Source organism: Chiloscyllium plagiosum, unplaced genomic scaffold (genome assembly GCF_037043375.1).
Source record: "Chiloscyllium plagiosum isolate Xiang-an unplaced genomic scaffold, Cpla_swu_hap1 HiC_scaffold_4, whole genome shotgun sequence".
NCBI lineage: Eukaryota > Metazoa > Chordata > Chondrichthyes > Orectolobiformes > Hemiscylliidae > Chiloscyllium > Chiloscyllium plagiosum.
The window spans coordinates 149,812,427-149,829,286 of NW_028270142.1; the positions used below are offsets into that span (position 1 = coordinate 149,812,427).

At 56.8% G+C, this 16,860-nt stretch overlaps 1 protein-coding gene across 1 annotated transcript in view; it reads right to left on the reverse strand.

The window, feature by feature from the left end:
• LOC122547798 (dynein regulatory complex subunit 11-like) overlaps positions 1 to 16,516 on the reverse strand; it is a 347,516-nt gene extending 331,000 nt beyond the window's left edge. The window contains exons 1-3 of the mRNA XM_087985887.1: positions 16,445 to 16,516; positions 15,481 to 15,686; positions 8,171 to 8,255 (exon numbers count right to left, since the gene is read on the reverse strand). Of these exons, the coding sequence (XP_087842013.1) occupies positions 8,171 to 8,255; positions 15,481 to 15,686; positions 16,445 to 16,516 (363 nt within the window). The remainder of the gene's footprint in view (positions 1 to 8,170; positions 8,256 to 15,480; positions 15,687 to 16,444) is intronic.
• Between the last annotated feature and the right edge of the window lie 344 nt (positions 16,517 to 16,860).

A 16,860-nucleotide genomic window follows, 5' to 3' on the forward strand; every position in this document is an offset into this window, starting at 1 on the left:
TCCGGGTGTCCGAGTGTCCGGGTGTCCGAGTGTCCGTTTGAATGGGTGTCCAGGTGTCCGGGTGTCCGGGTGTCTGGGTGTCTGGGTGTCCAGGTGTATGGGTGTTTGGGTGTCCGGGTGTTTGGGTGTCCAGGTGTATGGGTGTTTGGGTGTCTGGGTGTCCGGGTGTCTGCGTGTCTGGGTGTTGGGTGTTTGGCTGTCCGGGTGTATGGGTGTCCGGGTGTATGGGTGTCCCAGTGTCCGGGTGTATGGGTGTCTGGGTGTTTGGGTGTCCGGGTGTCTGGGTGTATCGGTGTCCGGGTGTCCGGCTGTCTGGGTGTCCGGGTGTCTGTGTGTCCGGGTGTCCGAGTGTCTGAGTGTCCGGGTGTATGGGTGTCCAGGTGTTTGGGTGCCGGGTGTATGGGTGTCGGGTGTATGGGTGTCTGGGTGTCTGGGTGTATGGGTGTCCGAGTGTATGGGTGTCCGAGTGCCGGGTGTCCGGGTGTGCGGGTGTGTGGGTGTCCGGGTGTCTGGGTGTTTGGGAGTCCGGGTGTCCGAGTGTCCGGGTGTATGGGTGTCCGGGTGTCTGGGTGTATGGGTGTCCGGGTGTCCGGGTGTATGGGTGTCCGGGTGTCTGGGTGTTTGGGTATCCGGGTGTTTGGGTGTCCAGGTGTCCGGTTGTCTGAGTGTCCGGGTCTCTGAGTGTCCGGGTGTATGGGTGTCCAGGTGTATGGGTGTCCAGGTGTATGGGTGTCCCGGTGTCTGCGTCTCTGGGTGTCCAGGTGTCCGGGTGTCCAAGTGTCTGTGTGTCCGGGTGTATGGGTGTCCAGGTGTCCGGGTGTCCGGCTGTCCGGGTGTATGGGTGTCCGGGTGTTTGGGTGTCCGGGTTTATGGGTGTCCGCGTGTCCGGGTGTCTTGGTGTCCGAGTGTGTGGGTGTCCGAGTGTGTGGGTGTCCGGGCGTATGGCTGTCCGGGTGTCCGGGTGTATGGGTGTCCGAGTGTCTGGGTGTCCGGGCGTATGGCTGTCCGGGTGTCCGGGTGTATGGGTGTCCGAGTGTCTGGGTGTCCGGGTGTATGGGTGTCCGGGTGTCCGGGTGTATGGGTGTCCGAGTGTCTGGGTGTCCGGGTGTATGGGTGTCCGGGTGTCTGGGTGTATGGGTGTCTGGGTGTATGGGTGTCTGGGGGTCCGGCTGTCCGGGTGTTTGGGTGTCCGGGTGTCCGGGTGTATGGGTGTCCGAGTGTCTGGGTGTCCGGGTGTATGGGTGTCCGGGTGTCTGGGTGTATGGGTGTCTGGGGGTCCGGCTGTCCGGGTGTATGGGTGTCCGGGTGTCCGGGTGTATGGGTGTCCGAGTGTCTGGGTGTCCGGGTGTATGGGTGTCCGAGTGTCTGGGTGTCCGGGTGTATGGGTGTCCGGGTGTATGGGTGTCCGGGTGTCTGGGTGTCCGGGTGTATGGGTGTCCGAGTGTCTGGGTGTCCGGGTGTATGGGTGTCCGGGTGTATGGGTGTCCGAGTGTCTGGGTGTCCGGGTGTATGGGTGTCCGGGTGTATGGGTGTCCGGGTGTATGGGTGTCCGGGTGTATGGGTGTCCGGGTGTCTGGGTGTATGGGTGTCTGGGGGTCCGGCTGTCCGGGTGTATGGGTGTCCGGGTGTTTGGGTGTCCGGGTGTCTTGGTGTCCGAGTGTGTGGGTGTCCGAGTGTGTGGGTGTCCGGGCGTATGGCTGTCCGGGTGTATGGGTGTCCGAGTGTCTGGGTGTCCAGGTGTCCGGGTGTATGGGTGTCCGAGTGTCTGGGTGTCCGAGTGTGTGGGTGTCCGGGCGTATGGCTGTCCGGGTGTATGGATGTCCGGGTGTTTGGGTGTCCGGGTGTTTGGGTGTCCGGGTGTATGGGTGTCTTGGTGTCCGGGTGTCTGGGTGTCTGGGTGTTCGAGTGTCTGAGTGTCCGAGTGTCTGAGTGTCCGGGTGTATGGGTGTTTGGGTGTCCGGGTGTATGGGTGTCCGAGTGTGTGAGTGTCCGGGTGTCCAGGTGTATGGACAGATAGTATTACAGCGGTGGAAAGGACGATGGATGAGGACTTGCCATCTGAGGTAGTTTGGGCTGAGGTTAGGAATAGGAAAGGTGAGGTCACCCTGTTAGGAGTCTTTTACAAGCCTCCTAATAGTCCTAGAATCATTGAAGAAAGGATTGGGAAGGTGATTCAGGAGATGAGTGACAGTAATAGGGTGGTTGTTATGGGGGACTTTAACTTTCCTGATATTGATTGGGAAAGCTATAGCTCAAGTTCGTTAGATGGGTCAGTGTTTGTTCAATGTGTGCAGGAGAGTTTCCTGACACAATATGTAGACAGGCCAACAAGAGGTGAGGCCATACTGGATTTGGTTCTGGGTAACGAACCAGGCCAGGTGTTAGAATTAGAGGTAGGTGAGCACTTTGGGGATAGTGACCATAATTCGGTGATTTTTACTCTCGTGATGGAGAGGGATAAGTGTGTACTACAGGGCAAGAGTTATAGCTGGGGTCAGGGAAATTATGATGCGGTGAGGCATGACTTAGGATGTGTGGCCTGGAAAAGTAGACTCCAAGGCAAGAGTGTAAATGATATGTGGAGCTTGTTCAAGGAGCAACTATTGAGTGTCCTTGATAATTATGTACCTGTCAGGCAGGGAGGAAAGGGTCGTGCAAGGGAGCCGTGGTTTAATAAGGAATTGGAATCCCTTGTTAAATGGAAGAGGGCGGCCTATCTCAAGATGAGACGTGAAGGTTCAATTGGGGCGATTGAGAGTTATAGGGTAGCCAGGAAGGACCTGAAGAGAGAGCTAAGAGCAGCAAGGAGGGGACATGAAAGGTCCTTAGTCGGTAGGATTAGGGAAAACCCTAAGGCTTTCTATAGGTATGTTAGGAATAAAAGAATGACTAGGGTAGGAATAGGTCCAGTCAAGGATAGTAGTGGGAAGTTGCGTGTGGAGGCGGAAGAGATTGGGGAGACACTGAATGAATACTTTTCTTCAGTATTTACTCAGGAACAGGGCATTGTTGTCGATGTGAATACTGAGTCACAAATAAGTAGAATGGATGGCTTTGAGGTATGTAGAGAAGAGGTGTTGGAAATCCTGGAAAAGGTGAAAATAGATAAGTCCCCTGGGCCTGATGGCATTTATCCTAGGATTCTCTGGGAAGCAAGGGAGGAGATTGCAGAGCCATTGGCCTTGATTTTTATGTCCTCTTTGTCTACTGGAGTAGTGCCAGAAGACTGGAGGATAGCAAATGTGGTTCCCTTGTTCAAAAAGGGGAGTAGGGATAACCCTAGTAACTATAGGCCGGTGAGTCTCACTTCTGTTGTGGGCAAAGTCTTAGAGAGAATTGTAAGGGATAGGATTTATGCACATCTGGATAGGAATAATGTGATCAAGGATAGTCAGCATGGTTTTGTGAAGGGCAGGTCGTGCCTCACAAACCTTATTGAATTCTTTGAAAAGGTGACCAAGGAGGTTGATGAGGGGAAAGCGGTAGATGTGGTATATATGGATTTTAGTAAGGCGTTTGATAAGGTTCCCCATGGTAGGCTGCTGCAGAAAATACGGAGATATGGCATTGAGGGTGAGTTGGAGGTTTGGATTAGGAATTGGCTGGATGGAAGAAGACAGAGGGTAGTAGTTGATGGCAAAGTTTCTTCTTGGAGTGCCGTCACTAGTGGTGTTCCGCAAGGATCTGTTTTGGGACCATTGCTGTTTGTCATTTTTATAAATGACCTGGAAGAGGGGTTAGAAAGTTGGGTGAGCAAGTTTGCGGATGATACGAAAGTCGGAGGAGTTGTTGACAGTGAGGAAGGATGTGGCAGGTTACAGCAGGATATAGATAAGCTGCAGAGCTGGGCAGAAAGGTGGCAAATGGAGTTCAATGTAGCTAAGTGTGAGGTGATTCACTTTGGGAAGAATAACAAAAAGATGGGGTACTGGGCTAATGGTCGGATACTTGGTAGTGTGGATGAGCAGAGGGATCTTGGTGTCCATGTACACAGATCTCTGAAAGTTGCCACCCAGGTAAATAGTGCGGTGAGGAAGGCATATGGCGTACTGGCTTTTATTGGTAGAGGAATTGAGTTCCGGAGTACTGAGGTCATGATGCAGTTGTATAAGACTCTGGTGCGGCCGCATCTGGAATATTGTGTGCAGTTTTGGTCGCCATACTATAGGAAGGATGTGGAGGCACTGGAACGGGTGCAGAGGAGGTTTACCAGGATGTTGCCTGGTATGGAAGGAAGATCGTATGAGGAAAGACTGAGGCACTTGGGACTGTTTTCATTGGAGAAAAGAAGGTTTAGGGGTGACTTGATAGAGGTGTACAAGATGATTAGGGGGTTAGATAGGGTTGACAGTGTGAACCTTTTCCCGCGTATGGAGTCGGGTATTACAAGGGGGCATAGCTTTAAATTAAGGGGGGGTAGATATAGGACAGATGTTAGGGGTAGGTTCTTCACTCAGCGAGTCGTGAGTTCATGGAATGCCCTGCCAGTAGCAGTGGTGGACTCTCCCTCTTTATGGGCATTTAAGCAGGCATTGGATAGGTATATGGAGGATAGTGGGCTAGTGTAGATTAGGTGGGCTTGGATCGGCGCAACATCGAGGGCCAAAGGGCCTGTACTGCGCTGTATTCTTCTATGTTCTATGTTCTATGGGTGTCTGGGTGTCCGGCTTCTGGGTGTCTGGGTGTCCAGGTGTCTGGGTGTATGGGTGTCTGGGTGTCTGGTTGTGTGGGTGTCCGGGTGTCTGGGTGTATGGGTGTCCAGGTGTTTGTGTGTCTGAGTGTATAGGTATCCAGGTGTCCCGGTGTCTGGGTGTATGGGTGTCCAGGTGTTTGGGTGTCCGGGTGTATGGGTGTCTGGGAGTATAGGTATCTGGGTGTCCGGGTGTCGGGTGTCTGGGTGTATGGGTGTTATAGGTATCCGGGTGTACGGGTGTCTGGGTGTATGGGTGTTATAGGTATCCGGGTGTCCGGGTGTCGGGTGTCTGGGAGTATAGGTATCCGGGTGTCCCGGTGTCTGGGTGTATGGGTGTATAGGTATCCGGGTGTCCGGGTGTCAGGTGTCTGGGTGTATGGGTGTATAGGTATCTGGGTGTCCGGGTGTCGGGTGTCTGGGTGTATGGGTGTTATAGGTATCCGGGTGTCCGGGTGTCGGGTGTCTGGGTGTATGGGTGTATAGGTATCTGGGTGTCCGGGTGTCGGGTGTCTGGGTGTATGGGTGTTATAGGTATCCGGGTGTACGGGTGTCTGGGTGTATGGGTGTATGGGTGTATAGGTATCCGGGTGTCCGGGTGTCAGGTGTCTGGGTGTATGGGTGTATAGGTATCTGGGTGTCCGGGTGTCGGGTGTCTGGGTGTATGGGTGTTATAGGTATCCGGGTGTCCGGGTGTCGGGTGTCTGGGTGTATGGGTGTTATAGGTATCCGGGTGTCCGGGTGTCGGGTGTCTGGGTGTATGGGTGTATAGGTATCTGGGTGTCCGGGTGTCGGGTGTCTGGGTGTATGGGTGTTATAGGTATCCGGGTGTACGGGTGTCTGGGTGTATGGGTGTTATAGGTATCCGGGTGTCCGGGTGTCGGGTGTCTGGGAGTATAGGTATCCGGGTGTCCCGGTGTCAGGTGTCCGGGTGTCGGGTGTCTGGGTGCAGGAGTAGCAGAAACCTCATGGTAGAGATTGTAATGAAGACAGTTCCTTGTATCTGGGAGTTTGGGGACGTTAATCTGGCCCACTCCCTGTAACTGGATCCTCAGTTTCCTGACCCACACGCCACAGTCAGTGAAGATTGGGGACTATATTTCATCCTTATTAACACTCAACACTGGAGGCCAGGGGTGCGTACTCAGTGCGTACTGTACATACCCATGACTGTGTCACCAAATACCAGACTAATGCCATTTACAAGTTCGTTGATGACACCACCATAGTCGGTGGAATCTCAGATGGTGACGAAACAGACTACAGACGGAGGTGGAAGACCTGGAAAAATGGTGCACTGAGAACAACCTAGCTCTCTATGCCAGCAAAACTAAGGAACTCATTACTGACTTTCAGTGGGATGTTACACATGTCCCCCTACACATTAACAGCACAGACGTGGAACAAGTGGAGACTGTCAAGTTCCTGGGAGTGGTCATCCACAACAAGCTTTCTTGGACTCTGCATGTGGACGCTCTGGTTACAAAGGCCCAACAATGTCTCTTCTTCCTCAGGCAGCTGAGGAAATTTGGCATGACAGCAAATACTTTAACCAACTTTTATAGGTGCGCCATTGAGAGCATTGTGTCTGGATGTATCACTACCTGGTATGGCAACTGTACCATTCAAGATCGGAGACGTTTACAGAGAGTGGTGAACTCAGCCCGGACGATCACAAAGGCCAACCTCCCATCTATAGAAACCATCTCCCAGGCCCACTGTCAAAGAAAGGCCGCCAGCATTCTCAAAGATCCATCCCACCCTGGCAATGTTTTTCTACAACCCCTACCATCGGGGGGAAGGTACCGAAGCCTGAACACACACACCAGCCGGTTTCACAACAGTATCTGCCCGACTGCTGTTAGACACTGAATGGCCTCTCAAACTCTTAACATTCGCCTGTCCCTGTGTTTTTGTTATTGCTGCTGTTTCCCTATTATTTACTATCGATGCTACTGAACTCTGGGATCTGTCTGTGTTGCTCCAAGACAATGGTTTTCACTGTGGCGAAAGTGGGCACTGCAGATGCTGGAGATCAGAGTCGAGATTAGAGCGGTGCTGGAAAAGCCCAGCAGGTCAGGCAGCATCTGAGGAGCAGGAAAATCGACGTTTTGGGCAAAAGCCCTTCATCATTCCTGATGATGAGCTTTTGCCTGAAACATCAATTTTCCTGCTCCTCAGATGCTGCCTGACCTGCTGGGCTTTTCCAGCACCGCTCTAACCCAAAGCTTTTCACTATGCCTTGGTACACGTGACAATAAATTAAATTCAATTCAATTCAATCAGGGAGCCCTGGCTGACTGACAGAAACAGGAGTGTTAGGGGTTCTGTTCACTCTGAGGGAGCTGGGACTCTCCCCGTGTTAATGAAGGGGAACATTGCGATGGCCTCTGCAGTCTGCAGGAACAGCAGGTCAGAAGGAAGGCAAATGGAATCCTGCCATTTACTGCCAAAGGAATAGAGTATAACAGGAGGGAAGTGTTGTACAGGCCTTTGGTGAGACAGACCCTGGAGTTCAGTGTACAGGATCAGTCCCCCTCCATGGGGAGGGAGGGAGGTTCTGAGGAGATTCACTAGATTGAGTGGAGATGAGAGGTTTACCATCTGAAAAGAGATTGAGCAGTTTAGGCTGATCCTCAGTGGAGTTTGGGAATTAAGATGAATATGGAGATCGAATTGAGGTAAAGAAGAGGCTGAAGGGGATTCAAAAAGTGAACACAGAGAGACAATTTCTTCATGTGGGGCAAGTGAGAACAAGAGGTCACAGTTTGGGAGATAAGGATTGACAGATTTAAGACAGAGCTGGGAAGAAAAATCTTCTCTCAAAGGATCGTGAGTGTGGAATTCCCTCCCCAGAGTGTGCTGGGTGCTGGGTCATTGAGTAAATTTAAGGAGGAGGCTCTTGAGGTTGAAGGGTTATGGGGAGCAGACTGGAAAGGGGAGTTGAGGCTAAGCTGAGATCAGCCCTGACCAGATTAAAGGGCAGAGCCGAAAATGTGTTGCTGGAAAAGCGCAGCAGGTCAGGCAGCATCCAAGGAGCAGGAGAATCGACGCTTCGGGCATGAGCCCTTCCTTCGGATTAAAGGGCAGACCAGGCTGGAGGGGCTGAATGGTCCTACTCCTAGTTTTTAGAACATGGAGCATAGGACAGTACAGACCCTTCGGCCCTCAATGTTGTGCCGACCCTTTATCCTACTTGAAGATCAAACAAACTGAAAGACCCTTCATATTTTAGATTCTCATGATATTCGGAAGAGGATTTGGACATTACTGGTGGGGCCAGCAGTTATTGCCCGTCGCTAATTGCCCCTTGAGTCGGTGCGGGTGAGTTGCGCTCGAGCAGACTATGTGCTGTAGTTTGACCCTCAATGTTGTGAGGGAGAGAGTCCCAGCAGGTTGACTCAGTGATCTCCATCTTTCACCACCTTCATCGATGGGTAAAAATATCACAATGACGTTTTCTAGAAAAGGTGGTCTTACCTGCTCAGGGGTTTTCTCGGCAAAGATAATGTCGGAGCCTCCCTGTTCCACGGTGGGATAGTCTGGGAACTTTCCGGAAGTGTTACTGTGGGCACAATGCAGACAGAGTCAGAGACAGAGGGAGGGGCTTCTGCAGGCACTGGGATAGGTCAGGAACTGAGCATTGACCACAAATCACAGCACCAGAGGGTCAGTGCTGAGGGAGTGGGCACTGTCGGAGGGTCAGTGCTGAGGGAGTGGGCACTGTCGGAGGGTCAGTGCTGAGGGAGTGCCGCACTATCGGAGGGTAAGTGCTTAGGGAGGGCCGCACTGGCAGAGGGTCAGTGCTGAGGGAGTGGGCACTGTCAGAGGGTCAGTGCTGAGGGAGTGGGCACTGTCGGAGGGTCAGTGCTGAGAGAGTGGGCACTGTCGGAGGGTCAGTGCTGAGGGAGTGGGCACTGTCGGAGGGTCAGTGCTGAGGGAGTGGGCACTGTCAGAGGGTCAGTGCTGAGGGAGGGGACACTGTCAGAGGGTCAGTGCTGAGGGAGTGGGCCCTGTCAGAGGGTCAGTGCTGAGGGAGTGGGCACTGTCAGAGGGTCAGTGCTGAGGGAGTGGGCACTGTCAGAGGGTCAGTGCTGAGGGAGAGGGCACTGTCAGAGGGTCAGTGCTGAGGGAGTGCGCACTGTCGGAAGGTCAGTGCTGAGGGAGTGGGCACTGTCAGAGGGTCAGTGCTGAGGGAGAGGGCACTGTCAGAGGGTCAGTGCTGAGGGAGTGGGCACTGTCGGAGGGTCAGTGCTGGGGGAGTGGGCACTGCCGGAGGAACAGTGCTAAGGAAGTGGGCACTGTCGGAGGGTCAGTGCTGGGGGAGTGGGCACTGTCGGAGGGTCAGTGCTGAGGGAGTGGGCTCTGTCGGAGGGTCAGTGCTAAGGGACTGGGCACTGTCAGAGGGTCAGTGCTGAGGGAGTGCCGCACTGTTGGAGAGTCAGTGCTGAGGGAGTGGGCAATGTCGGAGGGTCAGTGCTAAGGGAGTGGGCACTGTCGGATGGTCAGTGCTGAGGGAGTTGGCACTGTCGGAGGGTCAGTGCTAAAGGAGTGGGCACTGTCGGAGGGTCAGTGCTGAGGGAGTGGGCACTGTCGGAGGGTCAGTGCTGAGTGAGTGGGCAATGTCGGAGGGTCAGTGCTGAGGGAGTGCCGCACAGTTGGAGGGACAGTGCTGAGGGAGTGGGCACTGTCGGAGGGTCAGTGCTGAGGGAGCACGCACTGTCGGAGGGTCAGTGCTGAGAGAGTGGGCACTGTCGGAGGGTCAGTGCTGAGGGAGGGGACACTGTCGGTGGGTCAGTGCTGAGGGAGTGGGCACTGTCGGAGGGTCAGTGCTGAGAGAGTGGGCCCTGTCGGAGGGTCAGTGCTGAGAGAGTGGGCACTGTCAGAGGGTCAGTGCTGAGGGAGTGGGCACTGTCGGAGGGTCAGTGCAGAGGGAGGGGGCACTGTCAGAGGGTCAGTGCTGAGGGAGAGGGCACTGTCAGAGGGTCAGTGCTGAGGGAGTGCCGCACTGTAGGAGGGTCAGTGCTGAGGGAGTGGGCACTGTCAGAGGGTCAGTGCTGAGGGAGTGCCGCACTGTAGGAGGGTCAGTGCTGAGGGAGTGGGCACTGTCAGAGGGTCAGTGCTGAGGGAGCGACGCACTGTCGGAGGGTCAGGGCTGAGGGAGTGGGCACTGTCGGTGGGTCAGTGCTGAGAGAGTGGGCCCTGTCGGAGGGTCAGTGCTGAGGGAATGGGGACTGTCGGAGGGTCAGTGCTGAGGGAGTGGGCACTGTCGGAGGGTCAGTGCTGAGGGAGAGTGCACTGTCGGAGGGTCAGTGCTGAGGGAGTGGGCACTGTCAGAGGGTCAGTGCTGAGGGAGAGGGCACTGTCAGAGGGTCAGTGCTGAGGGAGTGGGCACTGTCGGAGGGTCAGTGCTGAGTGAGTGGGAACTGTCGGAGGGACAGTGCTAAGGGAGTGGGCACTGTCGGAGGGTCAGTGCTGAGGGAGTGGGCACTGTCGGAGGGTCAGTGCTGGGGGAGTGGGCACTGTCAGAGGGTCAGTGCTAAGGGACTGGGCACTGTCGGAGGGTCAGTGCTGAGGGAGTGGGCACTGTCGGAGGGTCAGTACTAAGGGAGTGGGCACTGTCGGAGGGTCAGTGCTAAAGGAGTGGGCACTGTCGGTGGGTCAGTGCTGAGGGAGTGGGCACTGTTGGAGGGATAGTGCTGAGGGAGTGGGCACAGTCGGAGGGTCAGTGCTGAGTGAGTGGGCACTGTCGGAGGGTCAGTGCTGAGGGAGTGCCGCACAGTTGGAGGGACAGTGCTGAGGGAGTGTGCACTGTCGGAGGGTCAGTGCTGAGTGAGTGGGCACTGTCGGAGGGTCAGTGCTGAGGGTGGAGACACTGTCGGAGGGTCAGTGCTGAGGGAGTGGGCACTGTCGGAGGATCAGTGCTGAGGGAGTGGGCACTGTCAGAGGGTCAGTGCTGAGGGAGCGCCGCACTGTCGGAGGGTCAGGGCTGAGGGAGGGGACACTGTCGGAGGATCAGTGCTGAGGGAGTGGGCACTGTCAGAGGGTCAGTGCTGAGGGAGCGCCGCACTGTCGGAGGGTCAGGGCTGAGGGAGTGGGCACTGTCAGAGGGTCAGTGCTGAGGGAGGGGACACTGTCGGAGGGTCAGGGCTGAGGGAGTGGGCACTGTCAGAGGGTCAGTGCTGAGGGAGGGGACACTGTCGGTGGGTCAGTGCTGAGAGAGTGGGCCCTGTCGGAGGGTCAGTGCTGAGAGAGTGGGCCCTGTCAGAGGGTCAGTGCTGAGGGAGCGCCACACCTTCGGAAGGTCAGTGCTGAGGGAGTGGGCACTGTCGGAGGGTCAGTGCTGAGGGAGTGAGCACTGTCGGAGGGTCAGTGCTGAGGGAGCGCCGCACAGTCGAAGGGTCAGTGCTGAGGGAGCGCCGCACTGTCGGAAGGTCAGTGCTGAGGGAGTGGGCACTGTCGGAGGGTCAGTGCTGAGGCAGCGCCGCACTGTCGGAGGGTCAGTGCTGAGGGAGTGGGCACTGTTGGAGGGTCAGTGCTGAGGGAGTGGGCACTGTCGGAGGGTCAGGGCTGAGGGAGTGGGCACTGTCGGAGGGTCAGTGCTGAGTGAGTGGGCACTGTCGGAGGCTCAGTGCTGAGGGAGTGGGCACTGTCGGAGGGTCAGTGCTGAGGGAGTGGGCACTGTCAGAGGGTCAGTGCTGAGGGAGTGGGCACTGTCGGAGGGTCAGTGCTGAGGGAGCGCGCACTGTCGGATGGTCAGTGCTAAGGGAGTGGGCACTGTCGGAGGGTCAGTGCTGAGGGAGTGGGCACTGTCAGAGGGTCAGTGCTGAGAGAGTGGGCACTGTCGGAGGGTCAGTGCTGAGGGAGCGTGCACTGTCGGAGGGTCAGTGCTGAGGGAGTGGGCACTGTCAGAGGGTCAGTGCTGAGAGAGTGGGCACTGTCGGAGGGTCAGTGCTGAGAGAGTGGGCACTGTCGGAGGGTCAGTGCTGAGGGAGCGTGCACTGTCGGAGGGTCAGTGCTGAGTGAGTGGGCACTGTCGGAGGGTCAGTGCTGAGGGAGTGGGCACTGTCAGAGGGTCAGTGCTGAGAGAGTGGGCACTGTCGGAGGGTCAGTGCTGAGGGAGCGTGCACTGTCGGAGGGTCAGTGCTGAGGGAGCGTGCACTGTCGGAGGGTCAGTGCTGAGTGAGTGGGCACTGTCGGAGGGTCAGTGCTGAGGGAGTGGGCACTGTCGGATGGTCAGTGCTGAGGGAGGGGACACTGTCAGAGGGTCAGTGCTGAGGGATCGCCGCACTGTCGGAGGGTCAGTGCTGAGGGAGTGGGCACTGTCAGAGGGTCAGTGCTGAGGGAGGGGACACTGTCGGTGGGTCAGTGCTGGGAGAGTGGGCCCTGTCGGAGGGTCAGTGCTGAGGCAGGGGACACTGTCGGAGGGTCAGTGCTGAGGCAGGGGACACTGTCGGAGGGTCAGTGCTGAGGGAGGGGACACTGTCGGAAGGTCAGTGCTGAGGGAGTGGGCACTGTCAGAGAGTCAGTGCTGAGGGAGGGGACACTGTCGGTGGGTCAGTGCTGGGAGAGTGGGCCCTGTCGGAGGGTCAGTGCTGAGGCAGGGGACACTGTCGGAGGGTCAGTGCTGAGGGAGCGTCGCACTGTCGGAGGGTCAGTGTTGAGGGAGTCCCGCACTGTAGGAGGGTCAGTGCTGAGGGAGTGTGCACTGTCAGAGGGTCAGTGCTGAGGGAGTGGGCACTGTCGGAGGGTCAGTGCTGAGGGAGTGGGCACTGTCAGGGGGTCAGTGCTAAGGGAGGGGACACTGTCGGAAGGTCAGTGCTGAGGGAGTGGGCACTGTCAGGGGGTCAGTGCTGAGGGAGTGGGCACTGTCAGAGGGTCAGTGCTGAGGGAGCGCCGCACTGTCGGAGGGTCAGGGCTGAGGGAGTGGGCACTGTCAGAGGGTCAGTGCTGAGGGCGGGGACACTGTCGGTGGGTCAGTGCTGTGGGAGTGGGCACTGTCGGAGGGTCAGCGCTGAGAGAGTGGGCCCTGTCAGAGGGTCAGTGCTGAGGGAGTGGGCACTGTCAGAGGGTCAGTGCTGATGGAGTGGGCACTGTCGGAGGGTCAGTGCTGTGGGAGTGGGCACTGTTGAAGGATCAGTGCTGAGGGAGTGGGCACTGTCAGAGGGTCAGTGCTGAGGGAGCGCCGCACTGTCGGAGGGTCAGGGCTGAGGGAGTGGGCACTGTCAGAGGGTCAGTGCTGAGGGAGGGGACACTGTCGGAGGGTCAGGGCTGAGGGAGTGGGCACTGTCAGAGGGTCAGTGCTGAGGGAGGGGACACTGTCGGTGGGTCAGTGCTGAGAGAGTGGGCCCTGTCGGAGGGTCAGTGCTGAGAGAGTGGGCCCTGTCAGAGGGTCAGTGCTGAGGGAGCGCCACACCTTCGGAAGGTCAGTGCTGAGGGAGTGGGCACTGTCGGAGGGTCAGTGCTGAGGGAGTGAGCACTGTCGGAGGGTCAGTGCTGAGGGAGCGCCGCACAGTCGAAGGGTCAGTGCTGAGGGAGCGCCGCACTGTCGGAAGGTCAGTGCTGAGGGAGTGGGCACTGTCGGAGGGTCAGTGCTGAGGCAGCGCCGCACTGTCGGAGGGTCAGTGCTGAGGGAGTGGGCACTGTTGGAGGGTCAGTGCTGAGGGAGTGGGCACTGTCGGAGGGTCAGGGCTGAGGGAGTGGGCACTGTCGGAGGGTCAGTGCTGAGTGAGTGGGCACTGTCGGAGGCTCAGTGCTGAGGGAGTGGGCACTGTCGGAGGGTCAGTGCTGAGGGAGTGGGCACTGTCAGAGGGTCAGTGCTGAGGGAGTGGGCACTGTCGGAGGGTCAGTGCTGAGGGAGCGCGCACTGTCGGATGGTCAGTGCTAAGGGAGTGGGCACTGTCGGAGGGTCAGTGCTGAGGGAGTGGGCACTGTCAGAGGGTCAGTGCTGAGAGAGTGGGCACTGTCGGAGGGTCAGTGCTGAGGGAGCGTGCACTGTCGGAGGGTCAGTGCTGAGGGAGTGGGCACTGTCAGAGGGTCAGTGCTGAGAGAGTGGGCACTGTCGGAGGGTCAGTGCTGAGAGAGTGGGCACTGTCGGAGGGTCAGTGCTGAGGGAGCGTGCACTGTCGGAGGGTCAGTGCTGAGTGAGTGGGCACTGTCGGAGGGTCAGTGCTGAGGGAGTGGGCACTGTCAGAGGGTCAGTGCTGAGAGAGTGGGCACTGTCGGAGGGTCAGTGCTGAGGGAGCGTGCACTGTCGGAGGGTCAGTGCTGAGGGAGCGTGCACTGTCGGAGGGTCAGTGCTGAGTGAGTGGGCACTGTCGGAGGGTCAGTGCTGAGGGAGTGGGCACTGTCGGATGGTCAGTGCTGAGGGAGGGGACACTGTCAGAGGGTCAGTGCTGAGGGATCGCCGCACTGTCGGAGGGTCAGTGCTGAGGGAGTGGGCACTGTCAGAGGGTCAGTGCTGAGGGAGGGGACACTGTCGGTGGGTCAGTGCTGGGAGAGTGGGCCCTGTCGGAGGGTCAGTGCTGAGGCAGGGGACACTGTCGGAGGGTCAGTGCTGAGGGAGGGGACACTGTCGGAAGGTCAGTGCTGAGGGAGTGGGCACTGTCAGAGAGTCAGTGCTGAGGGAGGGGACACTGTCGGTGGGTCAGTGCTGGGAGAGTGGGCCCTGTCGGAGGGTCAGTGCTGAGGCAGGGGACACTGTCGGAGGGTCAGTGCTGAGGGAGGGGACACTGTCGGAGGGTCAGTGCTGAGAGAGCGTCGCACTGTCGGAGGGTCAGTGTTGAGGGAGTCCCGCACTGTAGGAGGGTCAGTGCTGAGGGAGTGTGCACTGTCAGAGGGTCAGTGCTGAGGGAGTGGGCACTGTCGGAGGGTCAGTGCTGAGGGAGTGGGCACTGTCAGGGGGTCAGTGCTAAGGGAGGGGACACTGTCGGAAGGTCAGTGCTGAGGGAGTGGGCACTGTCAGGGGGTCAGTGCTGAGGGAGTGGGCACTGTCAGAGGGTCAGTGCTGAGGGAGCGCCGCACTGTCGGAGGGTCAGGGCTGAGGGAGTGGGCACTGTCAGAGGGTCAGTGCTGAGGGCGGGGACACTGTCGGTGGGTCAGTGCTGTGGGAGTGGGCACTGTCGGAGGGTCAGCGCTGAGAGAGTGGGCCCTGTCAGAGGGTCAGTGCTGAGGGAGTGGGCACTGTCAGAGGGTCAGTGCTGATGGAGTGGGCACTGTCGGAGGGTCAGTGCTGTGGGAGTGGGCACTGTTGAAGGGTCAGTGCTGAGGGAGCGCCGCACCTTCGGAAGGTCAGTGCTGAGGGAGTGGGCACTGTCGGAGGGTCAGTGCTGAGGGAGCGGGCACTGTCGGAGGGTCAGTGCTGAGGGAGCGGGCACTGTCGGAGGGTCAGTGCTGAGGGAGTGGGCACTGTCGGAGGGTCAGTGCTGAGGGAGTGGGCACTGTCGGAGGATCAGTGCTGAGGGAGTGGGCACTGTCAGAGGGTCAGTGCTGAGGGAGTGGGCACTGTCGGAGGGTCAGTGCTGAGGGAGTGGGCACTGTCGGAGGGTCAGTGCTGAGGGAGTGGGCACTGTCGGAGGGTCAGTGCTGAGGGAGCGCCGCACTGTCAGAGGGTCAGTGCTGAGGGAGTGGGCACTGTCGGAGGGTCAGTGCTGAGGGAGCGGGGATGTAGATGTTTTGGTTTTGTTGAAGTGCCTGCTTGTGAATGTTTGAATAGTTTCCCTGAGCTGAGTGGTGGAGAATGGGGTTCGGTGTTTGTGAATTTGTTGACGATGCGGAGTGCTGTGCCTTACTAGCACTCGATGAACCAGTGTCGGATTTGTTCTCGATATGTCTCCCTTATGTCTGGGCCCTCCGTGTCCATCACTGTTTGTTTGATGACAGGTTGAGCTTTCTCATATTCGGCGCGGTACTGTTCCTGGAGAAGGTGAAGTCTGTCTGCATTCTCTTGTGCTTTCACAATCGCTGCAGCTGGCTTGTTGGCATCCTCACTGGGGGTCTGGGAGGGAGAGCACCGCAGTCAGAGAGAGTCACTGACCCTGACCAACCATCATTTCCCACATCACACGAAAGCACACCATCTTAGGGCTGTGAACCAGTCTCCTCTGTGTGTACACACTCTCCCTGTGTGGACAGGATGCCAGTACCTGGCCACATAACGTGGGTATACTCCCACAGTTCTGTTCTCTCACATTGCTGTACTCTCAAGCCATTGAAATGATCCAGCACAGAAGGAGGCCATTCAGCCCATCTTGCTCATGCTGACCCAGAGACATCCAGATGCCCTTTCTAATTGTATCTTACTGCACATGAAACATCGCTGTGTAGCTTACAGCATTCCGGTCAAATCCAGGTACCTCTCCAAAAGAGTTTAGGTCTCTTCCTCCATCACCTACTCAGGCCGTGAATTCCAGACACCCACCACCTTCTGCATAAAAATGTTTTTCCTCCTGGCCCCTCTGATCCTTCTGCCATTGAGCTTGAATCTATCACCCCTGGCTTTTGATCTCTCCACCAAGGGAAACAGGTTCCTCCAGTCTATTCTATCTCTACCCCTCACAATATTGTCTACCCTAATCATGTTGGCCCTCAGCCTTCTCTATCCCAAGGAAAACAACTCCAACCTCTCCAATCTCGCCTTGTGACTACAATTCTCCAGCTCAGGAAAACTTCAGTCAATCCTCTCTGCACTCTCTCCAGAATTGCATCCTTCCTGTAGTGACCAGAACTGTACACTTCCTCCAGTTGTGACCTCACCAGTGTCTTATACAGTTTCATCATTATATTCCTACTTTTGTATTCTATACCTCTCCCAATGATGGCGAGCATGCTATCTGCCTTACTTGACTATCTGCACTCCGACCTTTAGGGACATTTGCACTTGCATTACAAGGTCTCTCTCAGTATGGTTCTGTTGGTTGTGTCTTCCATTTGACCTCCCTAAATGCATTACCTCTCACTGATCAAGAGTTGAACTCCATTTGCCACTTGCTTGCCCACTCCATCAGTCCATCTACATTATTTTGGAGCTTAAAGCCATTCTCTACACCAGCCACTTTTGTACCATCTCCTCCCCCCTCCCCCACCATGTTCAAGTCCAATCGTTTTTATATAAAAGAAGTTCCCAACACCGATCCCAGTGGAAATTCAAATAGCTTTCTATTCGCAAGGGT